The sequence below is a fragment of the Schistocerca gregaria genome, chromosome 9, assembly GCF_023897955.1.
Source record: "Schistocerca gregaria isolate iqSchGreg1 chromosome 9, iqSchGreg1.2, whole genome shotgun sequence".
In the NCBI taxonomy this organism is placed as follows: Eukaryota; Metazoa; Arthropoda; class Insecta; order Orthoptera; family Acrididae; genus Schistocerca; species Schistocerca gregaria.
Window position 1 is genome coordinate 234,348,148 of NC_064928.1, and position 27,607 is coordinate 234,375,754.

The 27,607-nt window shown below is 44.5% G+C and overlaps 1 protein-coding gene across 2 annotated transcripts in view; it reads right to left on the reverse strand.

Moving 5' to 3' along the window:
* The window catches only part of LOC126291798 (luciferin sulfotransferase-like), a 242,722-nt gene that overhangs the window by 95,540 nt on the left and 119,575 nt on the right, over positions 1 to 27,607 (reverse strand). Inside the window, exon 1 of one of the 2 annotated variants that reach the window (XM_049985494.1) lies at positions 6,225 to 6,282. The exons of the other annotated variant lie outside the window; for it this stretch is intronic. Coding sequence (XP_049841451.1) covers positions 6,225 to 6,273 — 49 coding nt within the window. The 5' untranslated portion in view covers positions 6,274 to 6,282. Of the gene's footprint in view, positions 1 to 6,224; positions 6,283 to 27,607 lie in introns of those variants that run through there. 2 annotated transcript variants of the gene reach the window in all.

Below are 27,607 nucleotides of genomic sequence, written 5' to 3' on the forward strand. Positions count from 1 at the left end.
GGAGGGCAGCGTGGAGGGTAAAAATCGTAGAGGGAGAACAAGAGATGAATACACTAAACAGATTCAGGAGGATGTAGGTTGTTGTAGGTACTGGGAAATGAAGAAGAGTGCGCAAGATAGAGTAGCATGGAGAGCTGCATCAAACCAGTGTCAGGACTGAAGACCACAACAACAACAACGAAACGTAAGACCATATTATGAAACGAAGCTCTAACTGATAGCTTACGTCTTCCAAAATGCCTTCACGGTGGATCACAACACACTGATACTGGAAGGGATAGGTACAGAAATAAGAGAGCCTAGTATTGAAAATGAGCCCGTGAATTTCTACATTCGCTATGTGAAAGAAATTGCCCTATTTGTAGCAACAGTATGCTATGGGGGAACGAAGCGGGCTGCGAGACACGAAAAAAACGCTGGTCGTTCTAATTTGCAACGACCGCCAGATATGTGCATGGTACTGTAAACTGATATCTCACAGCCCGAAATGTTTAGAATTATGGGACATACAATGGGGTGCAATACTTAGGAACGAAAGTAACTATACCGCATGATGTGTCACAGATAAGTGACATAGCTCGATGAAACTTGCACTATACATGTAGAACGAACTGCTATGGCACACTGACGTGACAAGTAGCAGAGTTATGAAAGTTGGAGATAAATGTACATTACTTAGTATATTCTTAGTTCGTTGGTAGTGCAGTAATATCCCATATGCCTGGCTAGGCATACATTTGATTAACTTCTCATGGTTGGGATTCACTGTCATATAATATTCCTTAAAAGACATCATAGTGGCCGTTGACTGTATAAAGTATTTATTGTTACTACTGCAATTTCGGCCTTATGGCCATTTTCAAATGGGTGCATTTTGACGACATGTACTCATGTCAGATAGTTTTATATGCTGACAGAATGTGAGTAATGTACATTTATTTCTAATTTTCTAGGTGCTTCAGTCTGGATCCACACGACCGCTACGGTCACAGGTTCGAATCGTGCCTTGGGCATGGATGTGTCTGATGTCCTTAGGTTAGTTATGTTTAAGTAATTCTAAGTTCTAGGGGACTGATGACCTCAGACGTTAAGTCCCATAGTCCTCAGAGCCATTTGAACCATTTGTTATTGTGTGTGGAGGCATAATATCATGTGGCCTCACCTATTTCTGAATGTTTGAACACGCTGCACTCTCCGGTCCAACTTGTTGTATCATTGTGTTCTGTCCCCAGGTGTGTCTTTTGAGGGGTGCATTCAGCTCTGACTTCATTTTAATGGATGGCAGTGTGCGACCGCGTCGAAGTGCACAGGTGAAGGGGCTGTTGCAAACGGGTGTACAGTGACTCCACAAAGTATTCGTCCGACCGTGGCACATAGACTATAATACGCACAGTCACACAAATATTGCTGCGAAATGAATTATAACTATTGCTTTAGATTGGTTGATTTCTACACTTGGAAATAGAACGCTCTTTATGGTTCATACGTCGCTAAATTTGTGACCAAATATACGCTTTGTAAAACCGCGCCGCAGGACACGATCACGTACACTCAGTTGTAGGTAAGATGATTGGCACGCTTCGGCTTATTGGTAGAATACCAGGGAAATGCAAGCAGTCTACAAGGGAGTCTGGTTACAAACACCGTAAATGCATACGGAGAAGAGCAGCGTGATTGGTCATAGGTTTGTTTGGAACGTGGGAGAGCGTCACAGAGATGCTGAAAAAACTGAAGTGGCAGACTCTTCAGGAAGGCGCGTATTGTCCCCGAGAAAGCCTACTTTCAGAGTTTCAGGAACCAAGAATCTAGGAGTATACTACAAGCCTGTACGCGAGGACAAGATAAGACTGATTATTGCACTACTGGCCATTAAAATTGCTACACCAAGAAATGCAGACGATAAACGGGTATTCAATAGACAAATATATTATACTAGAACTGACATGTGATTACATTTTCACGCAATTTGGGTGCTTAGATCCTGAGAAATCAGTACGCAGAACAACCACCTCTGGCCGTAATAACGGCCTTGATACGCCTGGGCATCGAGTCAAACAGAGCTTGGATGGCGTGTACAGGTACAGCTGCCCATGCAGCTTCAACACGATACCACAGTTCTTCAAGAGTGGTGATTGGCGTATTGTGACGAGCCAGTTGCTAGGCCACCATTGGCCAGACGTTTTCAGTTGGTGAGAGATCTGGAGAATGAGCTCGCCAGGGCAGCAGTCAAACATTTTCTGTATCCAGAAAGGCCCGTACAGGACCTGTAATATGCGGTCGTGCATTATCCTGCTGAAATGTAGGGTTTCGCAGGGATCGAATGAAGGGTAGAGCCACGGGTCGTAACACGTCTGAAAATTAATATCCACTGTTCAAAGTGCCGTCAATGCGATCAAGAGGTGACCGAGACGTGTAACCAATGGCACCCCCTACCATCACGCCGGATGAGACGCCAATATGGCAATGACGAATACACCCTTCCTATGTGCGTTCACCGCGATATTGCCAGACACGGATGCGACCATCGTGATGCTGTAAACAGAACCTGGAATCATCCGAAAAAATGACATTGTGCCATTCGTGCACCCACGTTCGTCATTGAGTACACCATCGCAGGCGCTCTTGTCTGTGATGCAACGTCAAGGGTAACCGCAGCACGGTCTCTGATGTGATAGTCCATGCTGCTGCAATCGTCGAACTGTTCGTGCAGACGATTGTTGTCATGCAAACGTCCCCATCTGTTGACTGAGGGATCGAGACATGGCTCCACGATTCATTACAGCCATGCGGATAAGATGCCTGTCATCTCGACTGCTAATGACACGAGACCGTTGGGATCCAGCACGGAGTTCCGTATTACCCTCCTGACCCCACCGATTCCATATTCTGCTAACGGATCTCGACCAACGCCATCAGCAATGTCGCGATACGATAAACCGAAATCGCGATAGACTACATTACGACCATTATCAAAGCCGAAAACGTGATGGTACGCATTTCTCCTCCTTACACGAGGCATCACAACAACGTTTCACCAGGCAACGCCGGTCAACTGCTGTTTGTGTCTGAAAAATCAGTTGTAAACTTTCGTTATGTCAGCACGTTGTAGGTGTCGCCACCGGCGCCAACCTTGTGTGAATGCTCTGAAAAGCTAATCATTTGCATATCACAGCATCTTCTTCCTGCTCGTTAAATTTCACGTCAGTAGCACGTCATCTGGGTGGTGCAGCAATTTTAATGGCCAGCAGTGTAGGTTCTCATGTACGCGAGTGTCTGGATGACTTCTTAGGGAACAGAATTCAGTACGTTGTCCTCGACGGCGAGCTGTCATCGGTGTGTGATAACACCGCTCTTTCTCTCTCTGTATATTTGAAGTACTGGCAGGATGGGGAGCAATTCGCGGATGTTTTCTGATGATGGTGTGGTGTATGGAAGGTGTTGTCGTTGCTTGGACGTAGGAGGTCAGAAGATGATTGATACAGAATTTCTAGATGATGCGATATATCGCTGCTGGCTCTAAACGTAGAAAAAAATGTAAGTTAATGCAGGTGAGTACGAAAAAGACCCCAGTAATGTTCGAGCAGAGCGTTAGGAGTATGCTGCTGGATACAGATTCGTCGATTAAACATATAACTGCAAACGTTGCCGACAAATATAGAATGCAACGAGCCTGTAACGATTGTAGTAGTGAAGGCCAATGATTGACATTTAGTGGGAGAATTTTTGGTAAGTGTGGTTCATCTCTAAAGGAGACCGCTTATGGAACACTAGTTCGACCCATTCTCGACTGCTGCTCAAGTGTTTTGGACCCACACCAAGTCGGATTAGAGGAAGACACAGAAGCAATTCAGAGGCGATCTGCTAGATCCGTTACCGGGATGTACGATAAACAAGCGAGTATTACAGAGAAGCTTCTGGAACTCAAATGGTAACACTCGGCGGGATTCTTACTGGTAAACACTATTGAGAAAATTTAGAGAGCCAGTATTTCAAGTTGTCCTCAGAACCATTTTACTGCCGGCAATGTACATTTCACTTAAGGACCACGAAGATAAGAGAAGTTAGGGCTCATAGGAAGGCATACGAGATGCGACAATAAAGGAATGAGACTGATGTGGAAAATAATGTTGCTTACTGTTTTAGTCAAGCTTAGTGTAGTCTCCTTCAAAGTAGTTTCCTTCTGATTGCACACACTTTTTCCAGCGCTTCTGCCATTGATGGTAACATTTCTGGAACTGATCTTCTGTAATATCCTCCAAGACCCTCGTCACAGCTTTTTGGACATCTTGTGTTGTTTGAAAATGGTGTCCCTTGAGTGCCGTTTTGACTCTTGGAAATAGAAAAAAGTCACACGGAGCGATATCTGGTGTATAAGGTGGCTGGCTGCCGGCCGCGGTGGCCGAGCGGTTCTAGCCGCTTCAGTCCGGAACCGCGCGCCTATTACGGTCGCAGGTTCGAATCCTGCCTCGGGCGTGGATGTGTGTGATGTCCTTAGGTTAGTTAGGTTTAAGTAGTTTCTAAGTCTAGGGGACTGATGCCCTCAGATGTTGAGTCCCAGAGTGCTTAGAGCCATTTGAACTATTTTTGAATTAAGTGGCTGTGGTAGTACTGAAATTTGTTTTGCGGTTAAAAATTTCTGTGCCGACAGAGCATAGTGGGATGGCGCATTATCGTAATGCAGAATCGAATTATTATTAGCCACACCGTTTCTCGACTGATGTTCAGTTCTTGTGCAATAATTTTCAAGGATGATCTTCGATCAGATCATAAGAATTCATGCACCCTCGCCAAGTTGACATCCGTCCGTGAGGTTAATGGTCGTCCACTGCTGTCTTCATCTTCAACATTCGTTCTGCATTCACAAAAAATTTTTATGCCAAAGAAAATTTGAGCTCTTGATATAACCTCCTCTGCTGTCTTCATCTTCAACATTCGTTCTGCATTCACAAAAAATTTTTATGCCAAAGAGAATTTGAGCTCTTGATATAACCTCCTCTCCAAAAGTCTTCTGAAGCTTACCGTATGTTGTCGCGTTTTCACCCAATTTAACGCAAAAGGAAATAGCATATTGTTGCGCAGTGTTATGCGCTTCCATTTCCGTGACGAGAGACACAAACATTTGTTAACTTATTACAGCACAACTGACGACTGAGCAGTTGCATCGATGTGCCACTTGAACTAGAAGCAGCTTATAGAGCAAGGTCAAAGATATTGTGCCTATGCAAGCCTGCAGGGTTACCACATCTTGCAAAGAAAATCAGTCTCATTACTTTAGTGTCGCTCCTCGTATACACAGCCGTTTTCTCCTTCGCTCTATTTGCTAATGTACCAGGAAAGGAAATGACTACTACTGGTACAAGGTACCCTCCACCATGCACCATGCGCTTGCTTGTAGATTGTGTATGTAGATGCAGATGTAGATGTAATTCGAGCACTCACAGACGCGTTTAAGCTATCATTATTCAGGCGCTCCATACCTGAATGGGAGGAAGCCCTAATAACTGGTACAATGGGAAATGCGCTTCTGATAACCAATAGAAATGGAATGTACACTCCTCCACGCACTTCGTTAATGTATAAGCGAGCTCGTTGGGGAGCTGTGGTCAAGCTATCCGTGGTTTCCCCAAACCGCTAGAGGCAAACGCCAAGATGGTCACTTAGTTTAAAAGGAGAAGTCCGATTTTCTATCCGATCCTGCCCCAAACGTGACCTCGTGAGCCGTGTGTTATGTCTTCGCCATCAACGAGGTCATACACCCGATTCTTTCTTCAGTTAGAGAGCGTTGCAATATTCTACTAGTCGTGTTATCAGTAAATTCTCTCAACACGAAAAACGAATACAGGTGTTACGTTCAAATTGACTGCTACAGTGAAGTGGAAGAAGCTTATGAAACGCTGCTCTGTGCGACTGGAGCAAAAGTTACAAAATAGTAACGTTCTGTATGACGACATTTTTCAAGGCTTTCAAATGAATTGTTTTTTCCTAAACTGCTTATTAATTGCGTTGCCTGAATCTACCTATATTGTAAATAATGTAAAAAATTATAAAGTTATATGCTTTCCATGTTTTATATGGACTGTATACAATTTCAACCCCGAACCCTCCTTATTGCTGCAATTTCTCGTAATAAGTCGAAAGCGTAATTTGTGTGATCAAAACACGCCACTGACAAACAACACAGCAACTGCGCAGGATGTAATGAGTGATGAGACTTCACTGCTTACCTGTTAAGCGATCAGATGGACGACTAGACCACCTTCCAGCTTGAACCATAGCTTTTAATCTGCCTGACGTATGAGGCGATAAGATAACTACATGAGTACCAAATGCAACACCATTTTATATTGTCCCCAAGGCCAGTGGCATCTTCAGCTCACGGTCGACGGCTCACGATTCAGTAGCTACATATATACATACATACTCATAAAGCCGCCATAAAGTGCGTGGAGGAGCGTACCTCGCACCACTGCTAGAAATTCCCTTTCCTGCTGCACTCGCAAAATGGAGTGGGTGGATAATGACTGTCAATACGCCTCCGTTCGAGCCCTTTCTGCTGGTATGCCTATCGGGTTGTGAATGTTAGAATACGAGCACACTTCGGTTCACGACCCAATTTAGCACCTGTCCAATCACGGTTAAAAAAATGGTTCAAATGGCTCTGAGCACTATGGGACTTAACATCTGAGGTCATCAGTCACCTAGAACTACTTAAACCTATCTAACCTAAGGATATCACACACATCCATGCCCGAGGCAGGATTCGAAACTGCGGTCGCGCGGTTCTAGACTGACACACCGAGAACCGCTCGGCCACCGCGGCCGGCGTCCAATCATGGTCGCGCCAGAACTATTACGTTTGATCTAGGTGCGATGATCAGCGAAAGTAGCCCAAAAAATATGTCGCATGGTCAGTTACGGTGTTGAAACTGATTAAAAATTTCATATGACTGCGTAATACTAATAGTTATTCGTTACAACCCGCGATCTAAAAATTCTCTAGTTCCACAGAGATCATACAAAATACAAGGAATAATCGTCTATCTCTTCTTAACGTAACTATTTTCGTCATTTTTCTGATTTCCGTCTATCTCTTACTGCTCTAAATTCCTAGAGGTATGTACCGTCTATGCAACTAAATGAAGGCAGTTTGTTTATTGCCATACGCGTTTCGCTTCTTTTATTTACGAGCATCATCAGTGGCCTGAAATACATGTTTCCATTTATACATACAATAAGCCTATTATTTGGTAGATATAATATACTGCTATATTACATTTTGTCGTGTTTTTCTCTCGTTGTTTTTTCTTTTTTTTAGGTTAGAACCAACTTTTGTAGCACAATTTCCGTAATCTGAACTTATCGTTAGGTGTTACTTACGAATTCCGGCGCTGTGTGGTGTCCTGAAGATATATAAGTTAGTTTCCATTCTCCACACGGACGATTTCAAGCATTCTTTCACCCACCTTTCTCACATCGCATATATCACTTGAACGTTCCATTTTGTGATCAATGTGGTTAAATAAAAGCCACAAATCGGCCAGCTGGAGAATGGAAACTGACCAATAAATCTTCAGGACTTCGCACACAACAGCGCTGGAAATCGTAACACCTAACGATTTGGAGGGAAACCAGAGTGTAACACCTAACGATAAGTTCACGTTACGGAATTTGTGCTACAAAAGTTGGTTCTAACCCAGCAAACAAGAGAGAAACACAACAAAATATAATTTAACAGCATGTTATATGTACCACATAATACGTGTATCGTATGTGTAAAAGGAAACATGTATTTCAGATCACTGACGATGCTTCCCAAATAAAAGAAGCGAAACGCGTGTGGCAATAAACAAACTGCCTTCAATTAGATGTATAGACGGTACATACGTATATGTAACTATTTTCACTCATTAAACTTCAAACCACGACATTCACAGTAATTATTTCGTCTTACAATCACCAAAACGTGAATAACTGCTGTAAGGTAAGTTCAGTCATATTCTCCACATCACAAGGAAAGTGTCGTAATGTTCCCTGGCTAACTTCTGTTCAAAATTAATTATCTTTAATATTAAATTATTGACTCAAAGTACACCACTGGCCATTAAAATCGCTACACCAAGAAGAAATGCAGGTGATAAACAGCTATTCATTGGACAAATATATTGTACTAGAACTGACATGTGGTTACATTTTCACGAAATTTGGGTGCATACATCCTGAGAAATCAGTAACCAGAACAACCACCTCTGGCCGTAATAACGGCCTGGATACACCTGGGCATTGAGCCAAACAGAGCTTGGATAGCGTGTACAGGTACAGCTGCCCATGCAGCTTCAACACGATACCACAGTTCATCCAGATTAGTGACTGGCGTATGGTGACGAGCCAGTTGCTCGGCCACCATTGACCAGACGTTTTCAGTTGGTGAGAGATATGGAGAATGTGCTGACCAGGGCAGCAGTAGAACATTTTCTGTATCTACAAAGGCCAGTACAGGACTTGCAACACGCGTTAGTGCATTATCCTGCTGAAATGTAGGGTTTCGAAGGGGTCGAATTGAGGGTAGAGCCACGGGTCGTAACACGTCTGAAAATTACATCCACTGTTCAAAGTGCCGTCAATGCGAATAAGAGGTGACCGAGACGTGTAACCAATGGCACCCCATACCATCACGTCGGGTGATACGCCAGTATGGCGATGAAGAATACACGCTTCCAAAGAGCGTTCACCGCGATGTCACCAAATACCGATGCGACCATCATGATGCTGTAAACAGAACCTTGATTCATCCAAAAAAATTACGTTTTGCCATTCGTACATCCAGGTTCGTCGGTGAGTACCCCATCGCAGGCGCTCCTGTCTGTGACGCAGCGTCAAGGGTAAGCGCAGCCATGGTCTCCGAGCTGATAGTCCATACTGCTGCAAATGTCGTCGAACTGTTCGTACAGATGGTTGTTGTCTTGGAAACGTCCCCATCTGTTGACTGAGGGATCGAGACGTGGCTGCACGATCCGTTACAGCCATGCGAATAAGATGCCTGTCATCTCGACTGCTAGTGATACGAGGCCGTTGGGATCCAGCACGGCGTTCCGTATTACCCTGCTGAACCCACCGATTCCATATTCTGCTAACAACGCGAGCAGCAATGTCGCGATATGATAAACCGCAATCGCGATAGGCTACATACAATCCGACAAAGTCGGAAACGTGATGGTACGCATTTCTCCTCCTTACACGAGGCATCACAACAACGTTTCACCAGGCAATCGCGGTCACCTGCTGTGCATGAGAAATCGATTGGAAACTTTGCTCATGTCAACACGTGTACGTGTCACCAACCTTTTGTGAATGCTCTGAAAAATTAATCATTTGCATATCACAGCATCTTCTTCCTGTAGCGCGTCTGTAGCACGTCATCTTCGGGGTGTTGCAATTTTAATGGCCAGTAGTTACACGTTTATTGTATGTAGAAAAGGAAACATATATTTTAGGCCACTGATGATGCTTCCCAAGCAGAAGAAGCGGGACGCGTATGGCAATGAACAAACTGCCTTCAATTAGTTGCATAAACAGTACATATCTCCACGTAACTATTTTCACTCACTAAAGTTGAAACCAGGACTTTCACAGTAGTTATTTGATCGTACAATTACCAAACTACAAATGGCAACCTGAATATACTGCTGTAAGATAAGTTCAATCACATTTTCCACATTACAAGTAATGTGCTGTAATGTTCCCAGGCTAACTTCGGTTCAGAAAGAAATGGCTCTGAGCACCATGGGGCTGAACTTCTGAGGTCAACAGTGCCCTAGAACGTAGAACTACTTAAACCTAACTGACCTAAGGATATCACACACTTCCATGCCCGAGGCAGGATCTGAACCTGCGACCGTAGCGGTCGCGTGGTTCCAGACTGTAGCGCCTAGAACCGCTCGGCCACTTCGGCAGGCTTCGGTTCAGAATTAATTTTCTTTAATATGAAGTTATTGACTCAAAATGTAATTTTTGTGCGTTATTTCGTAACTTTTTTGTTTTGCATGTTGGTATTTCGGTTCCTATGCGTTTATTTATCGTTGCTGTTTGAGTTTACATATTGTCATCTTGTCACGTGGAGGTAGTGAGTCGAGCCTAGATGCTGTAAAATTGGCTGCCAAGTGGTGAAGAAGGAACTTTTTCCTGCATATTCTCCTGTCTGAGCTCAATAGAGGGGTGACGGCTGTAGAGGCAGCCAGGAACATTTGCGTCTATATGGGGAAAATGCCGTTCGACAGAGCACGGCATGGATCGTTTCGACACTACTGATAGAATTTCAGGAAGACCCTCGGGTTTTGATGAAGTTCATTTAAGTGTCTTAATCCGCGATGATCCACGTCATTGTACTCGAGAATTGGCAAATGTGACGAACTCTGATCATTCTACTATTTTGCGCATGCTGTAAACCAAAATCACAAATTCAGCGGATGCCCATATGTACATCTCCGCTTGCTCGTCATCAGTTTGCTCCCGAACAACACCGACAATTTTTATCCTGTATCGCTACTGGTGACGAGAAATTGTTTCTTTGTGCTAACATAGGGAAAAGAAAGGAATTGTTGATCCCAAACACAGCAGCAACTTTCCATACAAAACGCTGCGTGCATCACCAACAGATAATGTTATGGATCTAGTGGAACAGCAACGATGTGGTGTTCTATGAATTGCTTCTACATCTACATCTACATTTATATTTCGCAAGCCACCTAACGGTGTGTGACGGAGGCCGCTTCCTTTTATGTTCCAGTCGCGTATGGTTCGAGGGAAGAACGACTGTCGGAAAGCCTCCGTGCGCGCTCGAATATCTAATTTTACATTCGTGATCTCCTCGGGAGGTTTAAGTAGGGCGAAGCAATATATTTGATACCTCATCAAGAAACGCGCCCTCTCGAAACCTGGACAGCAAGCTACACCGCGATGCAGAGCGCCTCTCTTGCAGAGTCTGCCACTTGAGTTTGCTAAACATCTCCGTAACGCTATCACGCTTACCAAATATCCATGTGACGAAACGCGCCGCTATTCTTTGGATCTTCTCTATCTCCTCCGTCAACCCGATCTGGTACGGATCCCACACTGATCAGCAATACTCAAGTATAGGTCGAACGAGTGTTTTGTAAGCCACCTCCTTTGTTGATGGACTACATTTTCTAAGCACTCTCCCAATGAATCTCAACCTGGCACCCGCCTTACGAACAATTAATTTTATATGATGATTTCACTTCAAATCGTTGCGCTCGCATACTCCCAGATATTTTACAGAAGTAACTGCTACCAGTGTTTGTTTCGCTATCATATAATCATAGAATGAAGAATCCGTCTTTCTTTGTATTCGCAATACATTACATTTATGTATGTTAAGGGTCAGTTGCCACTCCCTGAACCAAGTGCCTATCCGCTGCAGATCTTCCTGCATTGCGCTACAATTTTCTAATGCTGCAGCTTCTCTGTATACTACAGCATCGTCCGCGAAAAGCCGCATGGAACTTCCGACACTATCTACTATGTCATTTATATATATTGTGAAAAGCAATGGTCCCATAACACTCCCCTGTGGCAAGGCAGAAGTTACTTTAACGTCTGTAGACGTCTCTCCATTGAGAACAACATGCTGTGTTCTGTTTGCTAAAAACTCTTCAATCCAGCCACACAGCTGGTCTGGTATTCCGTAGGCTCTTACTTTGTATATCAGGCGACCGTGCGGAACTGTATCGAAAGTCTTCCGGAAGTCAAGGAAAATGGCATCTACCTGGGAGCCTGTATCTAATATTTTCTGGGTCTCATGAACAAATAAAGTAAGTTGGGTCTCACACGATCGCTGTTTCCGGAATCCATGTTGATTCCTACAGAGTAGATTCTGGGTTGCCAGAAACGACATCATACGCCAACAAAAATTATGTTCTAAAATTCTACAACAGATCGACGTCAGAGATATAGGTCTATAGTTTTGCCCATCTGCTCGACGACCCTTCTTGAAGACTGGGACTACCTGTGCTCTGTTCCAATCATTTGGAACCTTCCGTTCTTCTAGTTACTTGCGGTACACGGCTGTTAGAAGGGAGGCAAGTTCTTTTGCGTACTCTGTGTAGAATCGAACTGGTATCCCGCCAGGTCCAGTGGACTTCCCTCTGTTGAATGATTCCAGTTGCTTATCTATTCATTGGATACTAATTTCGATGTCCCCAAGGTGTATCAATCACTGCTGACATTTATTCTCAACAACTGAGACGTCTTGCAAACGCAATCCTCTAACAACGGCCAAGAAGACTGCGTGAATTGACGCTACTCCACGGCAACGTCCGCCCGCATGCTAGACTGACAGAAAACACTATACAGGAGTTGGGGTGGGAATTCATCCCGCACACACCTTATTCGCCTGATCCTACGCCCTCAGATTTTCAGATTTTCCGCTCTCTATCGAACAGGCTTCGAGGAATTTCCTTTCCGGATGAAAATGCGCTTGGAACATGGGTCGACGAGTTCTTCGACTCAAAACCATCTGATTTCTACAGTCGCGGAATCGAAAAGTTACCCCAGTATTGGCAGACTACTGTAAATAGTGGTGGGGAACTCTGTTATGTGTATCTGTTATCTTTATTAAGCTTATGAGAAAACGCTAAGAACTTATGTACCAACCCAATAATTTAATTATTCAATTAAATTAGCTTCGTTAAATCAAATTATCTTTATCAAATTAAATTATGTTAAATAAATTAAAATATTTTCAATACCGGTGCCTCGTGCAAAACTTTCGCAATTTTGTAGTTTTAAGTAGTGACAGTATTTAGAATAAGTGTAGTCGTTCACGTAATGGTATCTGTGGGAATGTGGAGAAAACAACTTCAATAAAAATGAGCTGAACTAGGTAAAATAATGATCATGAAATTATAATACATCCTTATATATACATTTCCACGTGGCAATGTTTTGCATTCCGAATGTTTGTGCCGGTTTGTACGTACTATGGGTAGATAGCAGAAACCATCAATGCGACCACGAAACCTCTAACTTTAGCTGCACAAACATTCTCAGTTAGAGTAAGCATGTATGGCCGTAGTACCTAAAGGAAAATAGTAATTCAAGGCGACAATGACAAATATGTATGTCCTTTCGCAAAGTATATTCGTTTACAAAAGTCAACTTGTACGATGGGCAGAGATAATGGACTACTGCAGTGCTCACATTTATGATCTATTGCAATGCTGTATACAAATTATGCAGTGAATAACTACTGATAAACAATCAAAATGCTATTAGTAATAATACTGAGAGAGAGTCTCTTATCCGTCATTAATGTTGGCTCCGTAAAATACAGGTATGTATCTGAAAATATATCGTGCCCCTTTGCCTACGATAATAAAAATTCTTTTTTATGTTAAAATTTTTCACGAATGGAAATTTTTGCGGAAAATCGTTATTTAATGTCAGATTCCGACCAAAAAAATCGTTATAATTATTCCTCATTCATCCCTGTATGACTAATGCGTGTTGAGAAACATGCTGTTGACTTGAGAAGTAATATACAGGCTGGTCCAGTGATCGTGACCTGGTCAAATACCTCACGAAATAAGCGTCAAACGAAAAAACTAGAAAGAACGAAACTTGTTTAGCTTGAAGGGGGAAACCAGATGGCCTTATGGTTGGCCCGTTAGATAGCGCTATCATAGGTCAAACGGATATCAACTGCGTTTTTTAAAATAGTAACCACCATTTTTTATTACATATTCGTGTAGTACGTAAAGAAATATGTATGTTTTAGTTGGACCACTTTTTTCACTTTGTGGTAGATGGCGCTGTAATAGTCATAAACGTATGGCTCACAATTTGAGACGAACAGTTGCTGACAGGTAGGTTTTTTAAATTAAAAAACAGAACGTAGTTACGCTTGAACATTTTATTTCGGTTGTTTCAATGTCATACATGTACCTTTGTGAACTTATAATTTCTGAGAACGCATACTGTTACAGCTTGATTACCTGTAAATACCACATTAATGCAATAAATGCTCAAAATGATGATCCGTCAACCTCAATGAATTTGGTAATACGTGTACCGACATTCCTCTCAACAGCGAGTAGTTTGCCTTGCGTAATGTTCGCACATGCATTGACAATGCGCTGACGCATGTTGTCAGGGGTTGTCGGTGGATCACGATAGCAAATATCCTTCAACTTTCCGCACAGAGAGAAATTCGGGGACGTCAGATCCTGTGAACGTGCGGGCCACGGTATGGTGCTTCGACGACCAATCCACCTGTCATGAAATATGCTATTCAATACCGCTTCAACCGCACGCTAGCTACGTGCCGGACATCCGTCATGTTGTAAGTACATCGTCATTCTGCCACGCTTTGAAACATCTCGTAGTAACATCGGTAGAACATTACTTAGGAAATCAGCATACATTGCACCATATAGATTGCCATCGATAAAATGGGGACCAATCAGCCTTCCTCGCATAATGCCGCACCATACATTAACCCGCCAAGGTCGCTGATGTTCCACTTGTCGCAGTCATCGTGGATATTCCGTTGCCCAGTGGTGCATATTATGCCGGTTTACGTTACCGCTGTTGGCGAAATAGAACGCGTGCAAAAAATCTGTCATCGTCCCGTAATTTCTCTTGTGCCCAGTGGCAGAACTGTACACGACGTTCAAAGACGTCGCCATGAAATTCCTGGTGCATAGAAATATGGTACGGGTGCAATCGATGTTGATGTAGCATTCTCAACACCGACATTTTTGAGATTCCCAATTCTCGCGCAATTTGCCTGCTACTGATGTCCGACAGCAGCTATAACATCTGCTTGGGCAGCATCATTTGTTGCAGGTCGTGGTTGACGTTTCATATGTATCTGAACACTTCCTGATTCCTTAAATAACGTAACTATCCTGCGAACGGTCCGAACACTTGGATAATGTCGTCCAGGGTACCGAGCAGCATACATAGCTCACGCACATTTGTCAATAGCCACACATCAACACGCTATTGTCCTGCAATTGGTAAACGGTCCATTTTAACACGGGTAATGTATCACGAAGCAAATACCGTCCGCACTGGCGGAATGTTACGTGATACTACGTACGTATACGTTTGTGACTATTACAGCGCTATCTATCACAAAGGGAAAAAAGTGGTCCAACTAAAACATTCATGTTTCTTTATGTACTAAAGGAGTATGTAATAAAAATGGGGGTTCCTATTTTTAAAAAAACGCAGTTGATATACGTTTGACCTATGGCAGCGCCATTTAGCGGGCCAACCATTTCAAGCTAGACGAGATTCGTTCTTTGTAGTTTTTTCGTTTGATGCTTGTTTCGTGCGATATTTGGCCCGGTCACGATCAATGGACTGAAGAGCCAAAGAAACTGGTACACCTGGCTAATATCGTATAGGACCCCGCGAACACGCAGAAGCACCGCAACACGTCGTGACATTGTATCGACTACTGTCTGAAGTAGTGCTGAAGTAGGAGGGAATTGACAGCATGAATCCTGAAGGGATGTCAATAAATCCTTAAGAGTACGAGGGGAAGAGATCTGTTCTGAACAGCACCTTGCAGGACATCCCTGATACGCTCGATAATGATCATGTCTGGGGAGTCCGGTGGCCAGCGGAAGCTTTTAAACTTAGAATAGTGTCCTAGAGTCATTCTGGACGTGTGCTGTGTCCCATTCTCCTGCTGGAATTGCCCGAGTCCGTCGGAATTCACAATTGACATGAATGGGTGCAGGTGATCAGAGGGGATACATGTGTACGTGTATCTTGTCGTATCTAGACGCATCAGGGCTCCTATACTACTCAAACTGCACATGCCCCACACCATTAGGAGCCTCCACCAGCTTGAACAGTCCTCTGGTGACATGACATGCAGGGTCCATGGATTCATGAGGTTGTCTCCATACCTGTACACGTCCATCCGCTCGATACGATCTGAAACGAGACTCGTCCGAACAGGCAACGTGTTTCCAGTCTTCAACAGCTCAATGTCGGTGTTGATGGGCCCAGGCAAGGCATAAAGCTTTGTGTCGTGCAGTCATCAAGGGTACACGAGTGGTCCTTCGGCTCTGAAAGCCCATATCGATGACGTTTCGTTGAATGGTTCGGGCGCCGGCACTTGATGGACTTGCATTGAAATCTGCAGTAATCTGCGGAATGGTTACACTTCTGTAACGCTGAACGATTCTCTTCAGTCATCCTTGTTCCCGTTTTTGCAGGATCTTTTTCCGACCACTGCGATGTCGGAGATTTGTTGTCTCACCGGATTCCTGATCAACAGGGTACACTGGTGAAATTGTCGTATGGGAAAACCCCATTTCATCGGTACCTCAGAGTTGCTGTGTCCCATCGCTCGTGCGCCTATTATAACACCACATCCAGACTTACTTAAATCCTGATAACCTGCCATTGTAGCATCAGGAGCTGATGAAACAACTGCACCAGATACTTGATGTCTTATATAGCAGCGCCGTATTCTGCCTCTTTACATATCCCTGTATTTGTATACACATACCTGTACCAGTTTCTTTGGCGCTTCGGTGTATACGATATTCAGTAATTAACAAGAGCATTGGCCTGATGCATAGAAATAATACGTTGGTCGAGGACGAAATACAAACTCAACAAGTTAAGAATGGAAACACAGGACTGACTACATACACTCCTGGAAATGGAAAAAAGAACACATTGACACCGGTGTGTCAGACCCACCATACTTGCTCCGGACACTGCGAGAGGGCTGTACAAGCAATGATCACACGCACGGCACAGCGGACACACCAGGAACCACGGTGTTGGCCGTCGAATGGCGCTAGCTGCGCAGCATTTGTGCACCGCCGCCGTCAGTGTCAGCCAGTTTGCCGTAGCATACGGAGCTCCATCGCAGTCTTTAACACTGGTAGCATGCCGCGACAGCGTGGACGTGAACCGTATGTGCAGTTGACGGACTTTGAGCGAGGGCGTATAGTGGGCATGCGGGAGGCCGGGTGGACGTACCGCCGAATTGCTCAACACGTGGGGCGTGAGGTCTCCACAGTACATCGATGTTGTCGCCAGTGGTCGGCGGAAGGTGCACGTGCCCGTCGACCTGGGACCGTACCGCAGCGACGCACGGATGCACGCCAAGACCGTAGGATCCTACGCAGTGCCGTAGGGGACCACACCGCCACTTCCCAGCAAATTAGGGACACTGTTGCTCCTGGGGTATCGGCGAGGACCATTCGCAACCGTCTCCATGAAGCAGGGCTACGGTCCCGCACACCGTTAGGCCGTCTTCCGCTCACGCCCCAACATCGTGCAGCCCGCCTCCAGTGGTGTCGCGACAGGCGTGAATGGAGGGACGAATGGAGACGTGTCGTCTTCAGCGATGAGAGTCGCTTCTGCCTTGGTGCCAATGATGGTCGTATGCGTGTTTGGCGCCGTGCAGGTGAGCGCCACAATCAGGACTACATACGACCGAGGCACACAGGGCCAACACCCGGCATCATGGTGTGGGGAGCGATCTCCTACACTGGCCGTACACCTCTGGTGATCGTCGAGGGGACACTGAATAGTGCACGGTACATCCAATCCGTCATCGAACCCATCGTTCTACCATTCCTAGACTGGCAAGGGAACTTGTTGTTCCAACAGGACAATGCACGTCCGCATGTATCCCGTGCCACCCAACGTGCTCTAGAAGGTGTAAGTCAACTACCCTGGCCAGCAAGATCTCCGGATCTGTCCCCCATTGAGCATGTTTGGGACTGGATGAAGCGTTGTCTCACGCGGTTTGCACGTCCAGCACGAACGCTGGTCCAACTGAGGCGCCAGGTGGAAATGGCATGGCAAGCCGTTCCACAGGACTACATCCAGCATCTCTACGATCGTCTCCATGGGAGAATAGCAGCCTGCATTGCTGCGAAAGGTGGATATACACTGTACTAGTGCCGACATTGTGCATGCTCTGTTGCCTGTGTCTATGTGCCTGTGGTTCTGTCAGTGTGATCATGTGATGTATCTGACCCCAGAAATGTGTCAATAAAGTTTCCCCTTCCTGGGACAATGAAATCACGGTGTTATTATTTCAATTTCCAGGAGTGTATTATTTTAAACTGTGTTTCATGAGGAGTAGCGACGGCGCCCGGACATTCTCTGACATCGGGTGGATTTCAGCACTGCTGTCGTTGCCCAGACAGCAGAGCGTCCACTCCTTTCCTCTTCACCAGCACATCCCGACACTCTGTGGGTCATTACAAACGCTTAATCCACTACAACACATTCTTACTGACGCTAGAAGAAGTACATTCCACACTTCTAGTTCCACCTGGGTGCTCAGCAATATTATGTGAAAAATCTCTTAACATTATACACGTGGATTAAAAAAATTTGTACTGATGGTCAATACAAACGAACCGTCGCATTCTAATTTCTCTTACCGTGGCTTCACGGTGCTTATGCGAGACGTACACTGGTGTCAGTAGTATTATACTGCAGTCGATGGCAAATGTCTCTTCTAGAAACCGTCTTAATAGTGCTTCGCGAAAAGAGCGTCTTTATCCACTCAAGTATTTTCATTTGCGTTCACGGATGGTTTTTGTATTCTAGCCTCTTGATCGAACCTGCTGGTAACACGTCCAGCAAGACGCCTGCACATTGCATCAATGTCTGCCTTTAATTCGAACGAGGAATTTTTGTTCATCAGTTTCAGCAACTGCCTGTGAAGAATTATGATGTGTTTTGACACATCTGCTGTGCTATTTATTCACACTGGAAAACATGTTATTCCATTCACACCGCCATCCCCCAGTGAAATAGGACTTCTTTCTGCCATATATACTTGCTTCACACAGTCAAAGAGAAAGACTAGACATGATGAAAGCTCAAAAAGTTGTATGACTCCTTCACACAGTGAAAGTAAAATTCTGTTCTACTAAAGTTTCAAATATTTACCGAAAATTGTGAAAAAATGTAATTTGAAAAAAAAAATTGGCACTCGATTTTGCCATTTTGCTATCTATATATCGTTATCGGTGGAAAATATGTAGCAGATATACAGGGTGGAGAAAAATTGTGTCTCGAAATTTTAACCTTGGATAGCTGATGCCAGTAGTAATAAAAATTACTGATGTTGTGTAGGTTGACAACGCAGCATTTTTAAACTACGGAAACTTGGCGCCACGCGCTCCGATTGGCTGTAGGATTGCCCTGTTGCCGTTCGTCGGTTGACGGGCGGCGCTATGATTGTGGCTTCACATATACAAACGTTTATTGACCAGTCACTGCCCAAACGTGAGCCGGCCGGAGAGGCCGTGCGGTTCTAGGCGCTACAGTCTGGAACCGCGCGACCGCTACGGTCGCAGGTTCGAATCCTGCCTCGGGCATGGATGTGTGTAATGTGCTTATGTTAGTTATGTGTAAGTAATTTTAAGTTCTACGGGACAGATGACCTCAGAAGTTAAGTCCCATAGTGCTCAGAGCCATTTGAAACTATTTTTTTTTTTTTTTTTTTTTTTTTTTTTTTTGCCCCAAACATGATACGCCAACGTGTAGAATAGGTCTTGCTGTTTGTCTGCACCTCACGTCAGAGGCATTCACACGTAAGCATCGCTTTGGCGTACACACACGTCACCTGCGATTTAGTCATGCAGTAAGCATGGCGGCACAGTATTATTTTGAAGAACAACGAGATACGGTTTTTGATTATGGACTAGCCGACGGTAATGCGCATGAAGCTCGACGGTTGTATTAGAAACGGTACCTAGAAAGACGCCATCCACACCCTCAAACGTTTACAGCAGCTCACCGGCGACTTGGAGAAACATGCTCGTTAGCGGGATTTTGTGTTGATGCTGGAAGACCTCGAACACAACGGGGTGCAACATTTGAAGGGACTGTTCTGGAGCGGTTCGAGGAAGTCCCTAAGACAATTATTCGAGCGGTTGTACACGACATGGGGGTCACTCATCAGTTAGTATGGAAGGTTTTGAGGGATGACAGCCAGCATCCATTTAGTTTCCACCCTGTCCAAGACCTAAATCCTGTGGCGGACTATGAACACAGGCTAGGGTTTTCCCGGTGGTTTCTGCAACGTGTTGCACGAGATTCCGACTTCCCCGCCATTGCATTGTTTACCGACTAGTGGGCATTCCATCGGGATGGCCTTTACGAAACTCGAAACGTTCATTACTGGTCAAGGGGAAATCCTGACGTCACGTACGCCCACGGACACCAGGAACGATGTTCGATCAACACTTGGGCAGACATTGTGGGTGACCATCTGACTGGGCGGTCCATCTTCCTCCTCGACTTATCAGTTTCAAGAAACTCTACCGCGCCTGCTGGAAGATTTTCCGCTGGACGTATGGCTACGCATGTGGTTGCAGCATTATGGGACGCCCGTACATAACAGATGTATATTTAAATGAACCCTCTACGGCCGGGTTATTGGCAGAGGTGCTCGTAAGACATAGCCGCCACGATCACGAGACTTCACGCCACTGGACCTTTTTCCTGTGGGGATTCTTCAAGGTTCTCGTGCACCCACCCGACGCGAACCGCCTAGAAACGGAGAGGAATTAACGGGTGGCATTCAACATTCCGCCTATCACATCAGGACAATGCCAGGAATCCTTGAAAGAGTTCGGCAAAACACTCTTCGACGTTACCAAGCTTATTCCGCGTCAGAGGATCTCCAGTTCTAGCACCTGCTTTAAATAAACAATGTCCTAGCTACAGAAAAGGGCCATTTCAGGCCCGACACAGTCTGTAAAAGACTTTCTGTACACGAACTAACAGCTGTTGGCGGGTTTCTTCCCGGTACGTCTTGTAATGAAACTACAATGGGATGTGTGGAGACCCCAGCGGATTCGCCCCCAGCCCCCACATTGGAGTGCTGGTGCTATGACTGAGCGTGCGGCCCGCCTTGGGTACATCGCGATCTCCGGCAGGCAAAGAATTCGCGTTCATGCGTTGTGTGGTGTTGGCAGAAGAGGCAACACCGTGTTACTAGAGGAGGCCGAAATGCACGCGTTTTAGCTCACGCAGGCTGGCATGAGGAGGGAAGAACTACACTGACGTGAGGTCTGGAACACGACAAGGAATTAGAATTCAGAAAGCGGACGTAAGTAGTTTGATACTTAACTTTAATCCATTAATGATGAACGTCGCTCTTGACGGTACATGAGTCACAATATTATCTGTTCAGAAGACATAGTAACTGAATATGGCGCCTTGCTAGGTCGTATCAAATGTCGTAGCTGAAGGCTATGCTAAACTGTCGTCTCTGCAAATGAGAGTGAACCATCGCTAGCAAAGTCGGCTGTACAACTGGGGCGAGTGCTAGGGAGTCTCTCTAGACTAGACCTGCCGTGTGGCGGCGCTCGGTCTGCAATCACTGATAGTGGCGATACGCGGGTCCGGCGTATACTGACGGACCTCAGAGCCGGCCGAGGTGGCCGAGCGGTTCTAGCCGCTACAGTCTGGATCCGCGCGATCGGTACGGTCGCAGGTTCGAATCCTGCCTCGGGCATGGATGTGTGTGATGTCCTTAGGTTAGTTAGGTTTAAGTAGTTCTAAGTTCTAGGGGACTGAAGACCTCAGTCCCATAGCGCTCAGAGCCATTTGAAACATTTGACCGGACCGCGGCCGAGTTAAAGGCTACCACCTAGCAAGTGTGGTGTCTGGCGGTGACACCACACGTTGTCCAGAGCATCCGGCAACAGGACAATCCCGCGGACAATTGGATCTCGTGGCGCCAAGTTTCCGAATTTAAAAATTGTGCGTTGTCGACCTACATAACATTAGTAATTTCGGTTCCTACTGGCATGAGCTATCCAGCGTTAAAATTTTTCTCCACCCAGTATACCGATATTTTTTGGAGAAATATAGTTATAACAAGTTATCTGTAATTTATCGGCAGCCCCAGTTACAAGCCCAGCCTGGCCGGACGCTTCACCAGGGGATGGCCCAATAGGTCCCATCTTCTGTCGGCCACGGCTATTGCCAGTCGGCAGCGGCATCGTGGAGCTGAGAAATGCAGCCACAGCCGACAGGCTGCAGTCTCGTAGTTGAAGTCTTAAAAGAGGCAGCAAGCAGCACATCACGGTTTGACACCAGAGTTAACCTGTAACTAGAAAAACTGTCATTTTGTCGGGGTAAGTGCTGCAGATGGCCGGCAGGTGTGGCTGAGCCGTTCTAGGCACTACAGTCTGGAACCGCGCGACCGCTTCGGTCGCAGGTTCGAATCCTGTCTTTGGCATGGATGCGTGCGATGTTCTTAGGTTAGTTAGGTTCAAGTAGTTCTAAGTTCTAGGGGACTGATGACCTCAGAAGTTAAGTCCCATAGTGCTCATAGCCATTTGAACCATTTGCTGCAGATGGACCCTGAGGACGAAATGTCTGAAACAGGTGTATTTAAAGCCAGACTTCACGTCGTTGTGGCAGACAAGTCGGCCATTTGCCCTCGTTTGAAGGTAGATACCGACGAAATTTCGACGCAGTCTCAAAAAAATTGCAGCAGGCTGAACAATTGCTTCATAACATATCCTAGCATGCTGAATACTGTGGGTAAGTCCTATTTGCTAAATAATTTTTTTCGTACTTTTTGATTTTTGAAAAACATAATTTTTTTTTTCAAATCCTTACGTGGAGTTGTTCGTTGTATCCCAAAAAAAGTCTGAGCCAAAAATGTTTAAAACTGACGGAGGAGTAACATTTTGTTTATTGCAATGATCTTGATTTTTCAAAAAAAATTGAAGGTTAGTTAGTTTTCTGTCAGTAGGTATGTACTGTGGAGAAATGTAACTGAAACATTAATTTCGTATGAATATGTCTGTATATGTGCACAGTCTGTACGAACATCAGTAATCGTGTATGGATGTGTGCCTAATCTACATGTACATCCTAAATTGTTGTTGTTGTCGCACACTGCCATCCATTAAAATGAAGTCAGAGCTGAATGCACTCCTCATAAGACACACCTGGGGACAGAACACAATAATACAATAAGTTTGACCGGACAGTGCAGCGTGTTCAAACATTCAGAAATAGGTGAGGCCACATAATATTATGCCTCCACACACAATAACAAATGGTTCAAATGGCTCTGAGAACTATGGGACAACATCTGAGGTCATCACTCCCCTAGAACTTAGAACTACTTAAACATAATTAAGCTAAGGACATGACACACATCCCTGCCCGAGGCACGATTCGAACCTGTGACCGTAGCGGTCGTGTGGATCCAGACTGAAGCGCCTAGAAAATTGGAGATAATAGTACATTACTCACATTCTGTCAGCATATAAAACTATCTGACATGAGTACATGTCGTCAAAATGCACCCTTTTGAAAATGGCCATAAGGCCGAAATTGCAATAGTAACAATAAATATTTTATACAGTCAAAGGCCACTATGATGTCTTTTAAGAAATATTATATGACTGTGAATCCCAACTATGAGAAGTTAATCAAATGTATGCCTAGCCAGGCATATAGAATATTACTGCACTACCAACGAACCAAGATTAAACTAAGCAATGCACATTTATCTCCAATTTACTTGTCACCTCAGTGTGTCATAGCAGTTCGTTCTACATGTATAGTGCAAGTTTCATCGAGCTATGTCACTTAGCTGTCACACATCATGCGGTATAGTTACTTTCGTTTCTAAGTATTGCACCCCATTGTAATGTCCCATAATTCTAAACATGTCGGGCTGTGAGATATCAGATTACAGTACCATGCACATATCTGGCGGTCGTTGCAAATTAGAACGACCAGCGTTTTTTTCGTGTCTCGCAGCCCGCTTCGTTCCCCCATAGCATACTGTTGCTACAAATAGGGCAATTTCTTTCACATAGAGAATGTAGAAATTCACGGGCTCATTTTCAATACTAGGCTCTCTTATTTCTGTACCTATCCCTTCCCGTATCAGTGTGATGTGATCCACCGTGAAAGCATTTTGGAAGACGTAAGCTATCAGTTACAGCTTCGTTTTATAATATGGTCTTATGTTTCGTTGTTGTTGTTGTGGTCTTCAGTCCTGAGACTGGTTTGATGCAGCCCTCCATGCTACTCTATCCTGTGCAAGCTTCTTCATGTCCCAGTACTTACTGCAACCTACATCCTTCTGAATCTGCTTAGTGTATTCATCTCTTGGTCTCCCTCTACGATTTTTACCCTCCACACTGCCCTCCAATGCTAAATTTGTGATCCCTTGATGCCTCAGAACATGTCCTACCAACCGGTCCCTTCTTCTTGTCAACTTGTGCCACAAACTCCTCTTCTCCCCAATTCTATTGAATACATCCTCATTAGTTATGTGATCTACCCATCTAATCTTCAGCACTCTGCTGTAGCACCACATTTCGACAGCTTCTATTCTCGTCTAAACTGTTTATAGTCCATGTTTCACTTCCATACATGGCTACACTCCATACAAATACTTTCAGAAACGACTTCCTGACACTTAAATCTATACTCCATGTTAACAAATTTCTCTTCTTCAGAAACGCTTTCCTTGCCATTGCCAGTCTACATTTTATATCCTCTCTACTTCGACCATCATCAGTTATGTTGCTTCCCAAATAGCAAAACTCCTTTACTACTATAAGCGTCCCATTTCCTAATCTATTTCCCTCAGCATCACCTGAATTAATTCGACTACATTCCATTATCATCGTTTTGCTTTTGTTGATGTTCATCTTATATCCTCCTTTCAAAACACTGTCCATTCCGTTCAACTACTCTTCCAAGTCCTTTGCTGCCTCTGACAGAATTACAATGTCATGGGCGAACCTCAAAGTTTTTATTTCTTCTCCCTGGACTTTAATACCCACTCCGAATTTTTCTTTTGTTACTGCTTGCTCAGTATACAGATTGAATAACATCGGGGACAGACTGCAACCCTCTCTCACTCCCTTCCCAACCACTGCTTCCCTTTCATGTCCTTCGACTCTTGTAACTGCCATCTGTTTTCTGTACAAATTGTAAATAGCCTTTCGCTCCCTGTATTTTACCCCTGCCACCTTCAGAATTTGAAACAGAGTATTCCAGTCAACATTGTCAAAAGCTTTCTCTAAGTCTACAAATGCTAGAATTGTAGGTTTGATTTTCCTTAATCTATTTTCTAGGAGGGTCGTAGGGTCAGTATTACCTCACGTGTTCCAACATTTCTACGGAATCCAAACTGATCTTCCCCGAGGTCGGCTTCTACTAGTTTTTCCATTCGTCTGTAAAGAATTCGCATTAGTATTTTGCAATTGTGACTTATTAAACTGATAGTTCGGTAATTTTCACATCTGTCAACACCTGCTTTCTTTGGTATTGGAATTATTATATTCTTCTTGAAGTCTGAGGGTATTTCGCCTGTCTCATACATCTTGCTCACCAGCTGGTAGAGTTTTGTCAGGACTGGCTCTCGCAAGGCCATCAGTAGTTCCAATGGAATGTTGTCTACTCCCGGGGCTTTGTTTCGACTCAGGTCTTTCAGTGCTCTGTCAAACTCTTCACGCAGTATTGTATCTCCCATTTCATCTTCATTTATATCCTCTTCCATTTCCATAACATTGTCCTCAAGTACATCGCCCTTGTATAGACCCTCTACATACTCCTTCCACCTTTCTTTCCCTTATTTGCTTAGAACTGGGTTTCCATCTGAGCTCTTGATATTCATACAAGTGGCTCTCTTTTCTCCAAAGGTCTCTTTAATTTTCCTGTAGGCAGTATCTATCTTACCCCTCGTGAGATAAGCCTCTACATCCTTACATTTGTCCTCTAGCCATCCCTGCTTAGTCATTTTGCACTTCCTGTCGATCCCATTTTTGAGACGTTTGTATTCCCTTTTGCCTGCTTCATTTACTGCGTTTTTATATTTTCTCCTTTCATCAATTAAATTCAATATTTCTTCTGTTATCCAAGGATTTCTAGTAGCCCTCGTCTTTTTACCAACTTGATCCTCTGCTGCCTTCACTATTTCATTCCTCAAAGCTACTCATTCTTCTTCTACTGTATTTCTTTCCCCCATTCCTGTCAGTTGTTCCCTTATGCTCTCCCTGAAACTCTGTGCAACCTCTGGTTTAGTCAGTTTATCCAGGTTCCATCTCCTTAAATTCTCAGCTTTTTGCAGTTTCTTCAGTTTTAACCTACAGTTCGTAACCAATAGATTGTGGTCAGAGTCCACATGTGCCCCTGGAAATGTCTTACAATTTAAAACCTGGTTCCTAAATCTCTGTCTTACCATTATATAATCTATCTGATACCTTCTAGTATCTCCAGGATTCTTCCACGTATACAACACATCTTAAATAAACGAAAATAAATACACACGAGAAAGAAAAATTTTGCATCATTCCGGTCCCCAGAACTCGTGAAGATAGACATTGACTGTGGCTATTGTATCACAGACACAGTCGCTTTGGGAGGACGACGGTTCAATCCCGCGTCCGGCTATCCTGATTTAGGTTTTCCGTGATTTCCCTAAATCGCTCCAGGCAAATGCCGGAATGGTTCCTTTGAAAGGGCACGGCCGACTTCCTTCCCCAGCCTTCCCCAATCCGATGAGACCGATGACCTCGGTGCTCTTCTTCCCCAAACAACCCAACCCAACACAGTCCCTTTGGCTGTTCAGGGATGTCCCTAAAGAAGTAAACAAGCATTCATGTGCAGCGCCTATTAGACGGAGGGCGTCCGACAGCCGATCAGCTCCAGTCATTTCACCAGGATGTAGGTAAACGGCTAGCGACCGCATTGTTTGTTGCGCCAGGAAGAGCTCTCAACAAGGAACGTGGACAGGTGTCTCGGAGTGAATCAAAGCGATGTTGTTTGGACATGGAGGAAATACAGAGAGAGTGGAACTGTCGATGACATGCCTCGCTCAGGGGTGGCTACCATATCGGCAGCATATTGACGAGACATTTATCTTGATGGACAACGTTTTGCGCCCCATCGTGCACATCTTGTGAATAACTTCCTCCAGGTTAACGAGATCGCGCTACTAAAGTGGCCAGCATGTTCTCCAGACGCGAAACCTATCGAACATGTCTAGGATAGACTGAAAAGGGCTGTTTATGGTCGACGTGACCCACCAAGCTAGGGCGAGCAGTGAACACGGTCCAGGTAGGTACTAACTTCATTCATGCCACGGTACACAAATACACTCTAGCAGTCAACGCCCCTGGAGTCCACCAACTCTAACGCGACGGTGAAGCCCATCGATTGAAGACAGCACAACGCTTGGCAGTCACAAAAGATCCGTTTCTATCCCGCGTGGCCAGCTATACCCGCAGCCAACGACCCAGCCCTTGCGAACGCAACGGAGATATATTATGTAAACTGAAAATAAATAATACAATTTTCAAAAGTATCAAACTGAGCTTTTTCATTTTTGGCACTATACATGCCAGGTTTCAACAGTGTTGTCACATAGACCTCATTTTGACATTAAACTGAGCTTTTTCATTTTTGGCACTAAACATGGATTTCATTTTCTGCCCACAAATAAGCTCGTAAATTACACATGGCAGGATTTATACTAATTTTGTATACAGTTTACTTTCATATCAGCTACATTTCATGTATCTATTATCAATAAACG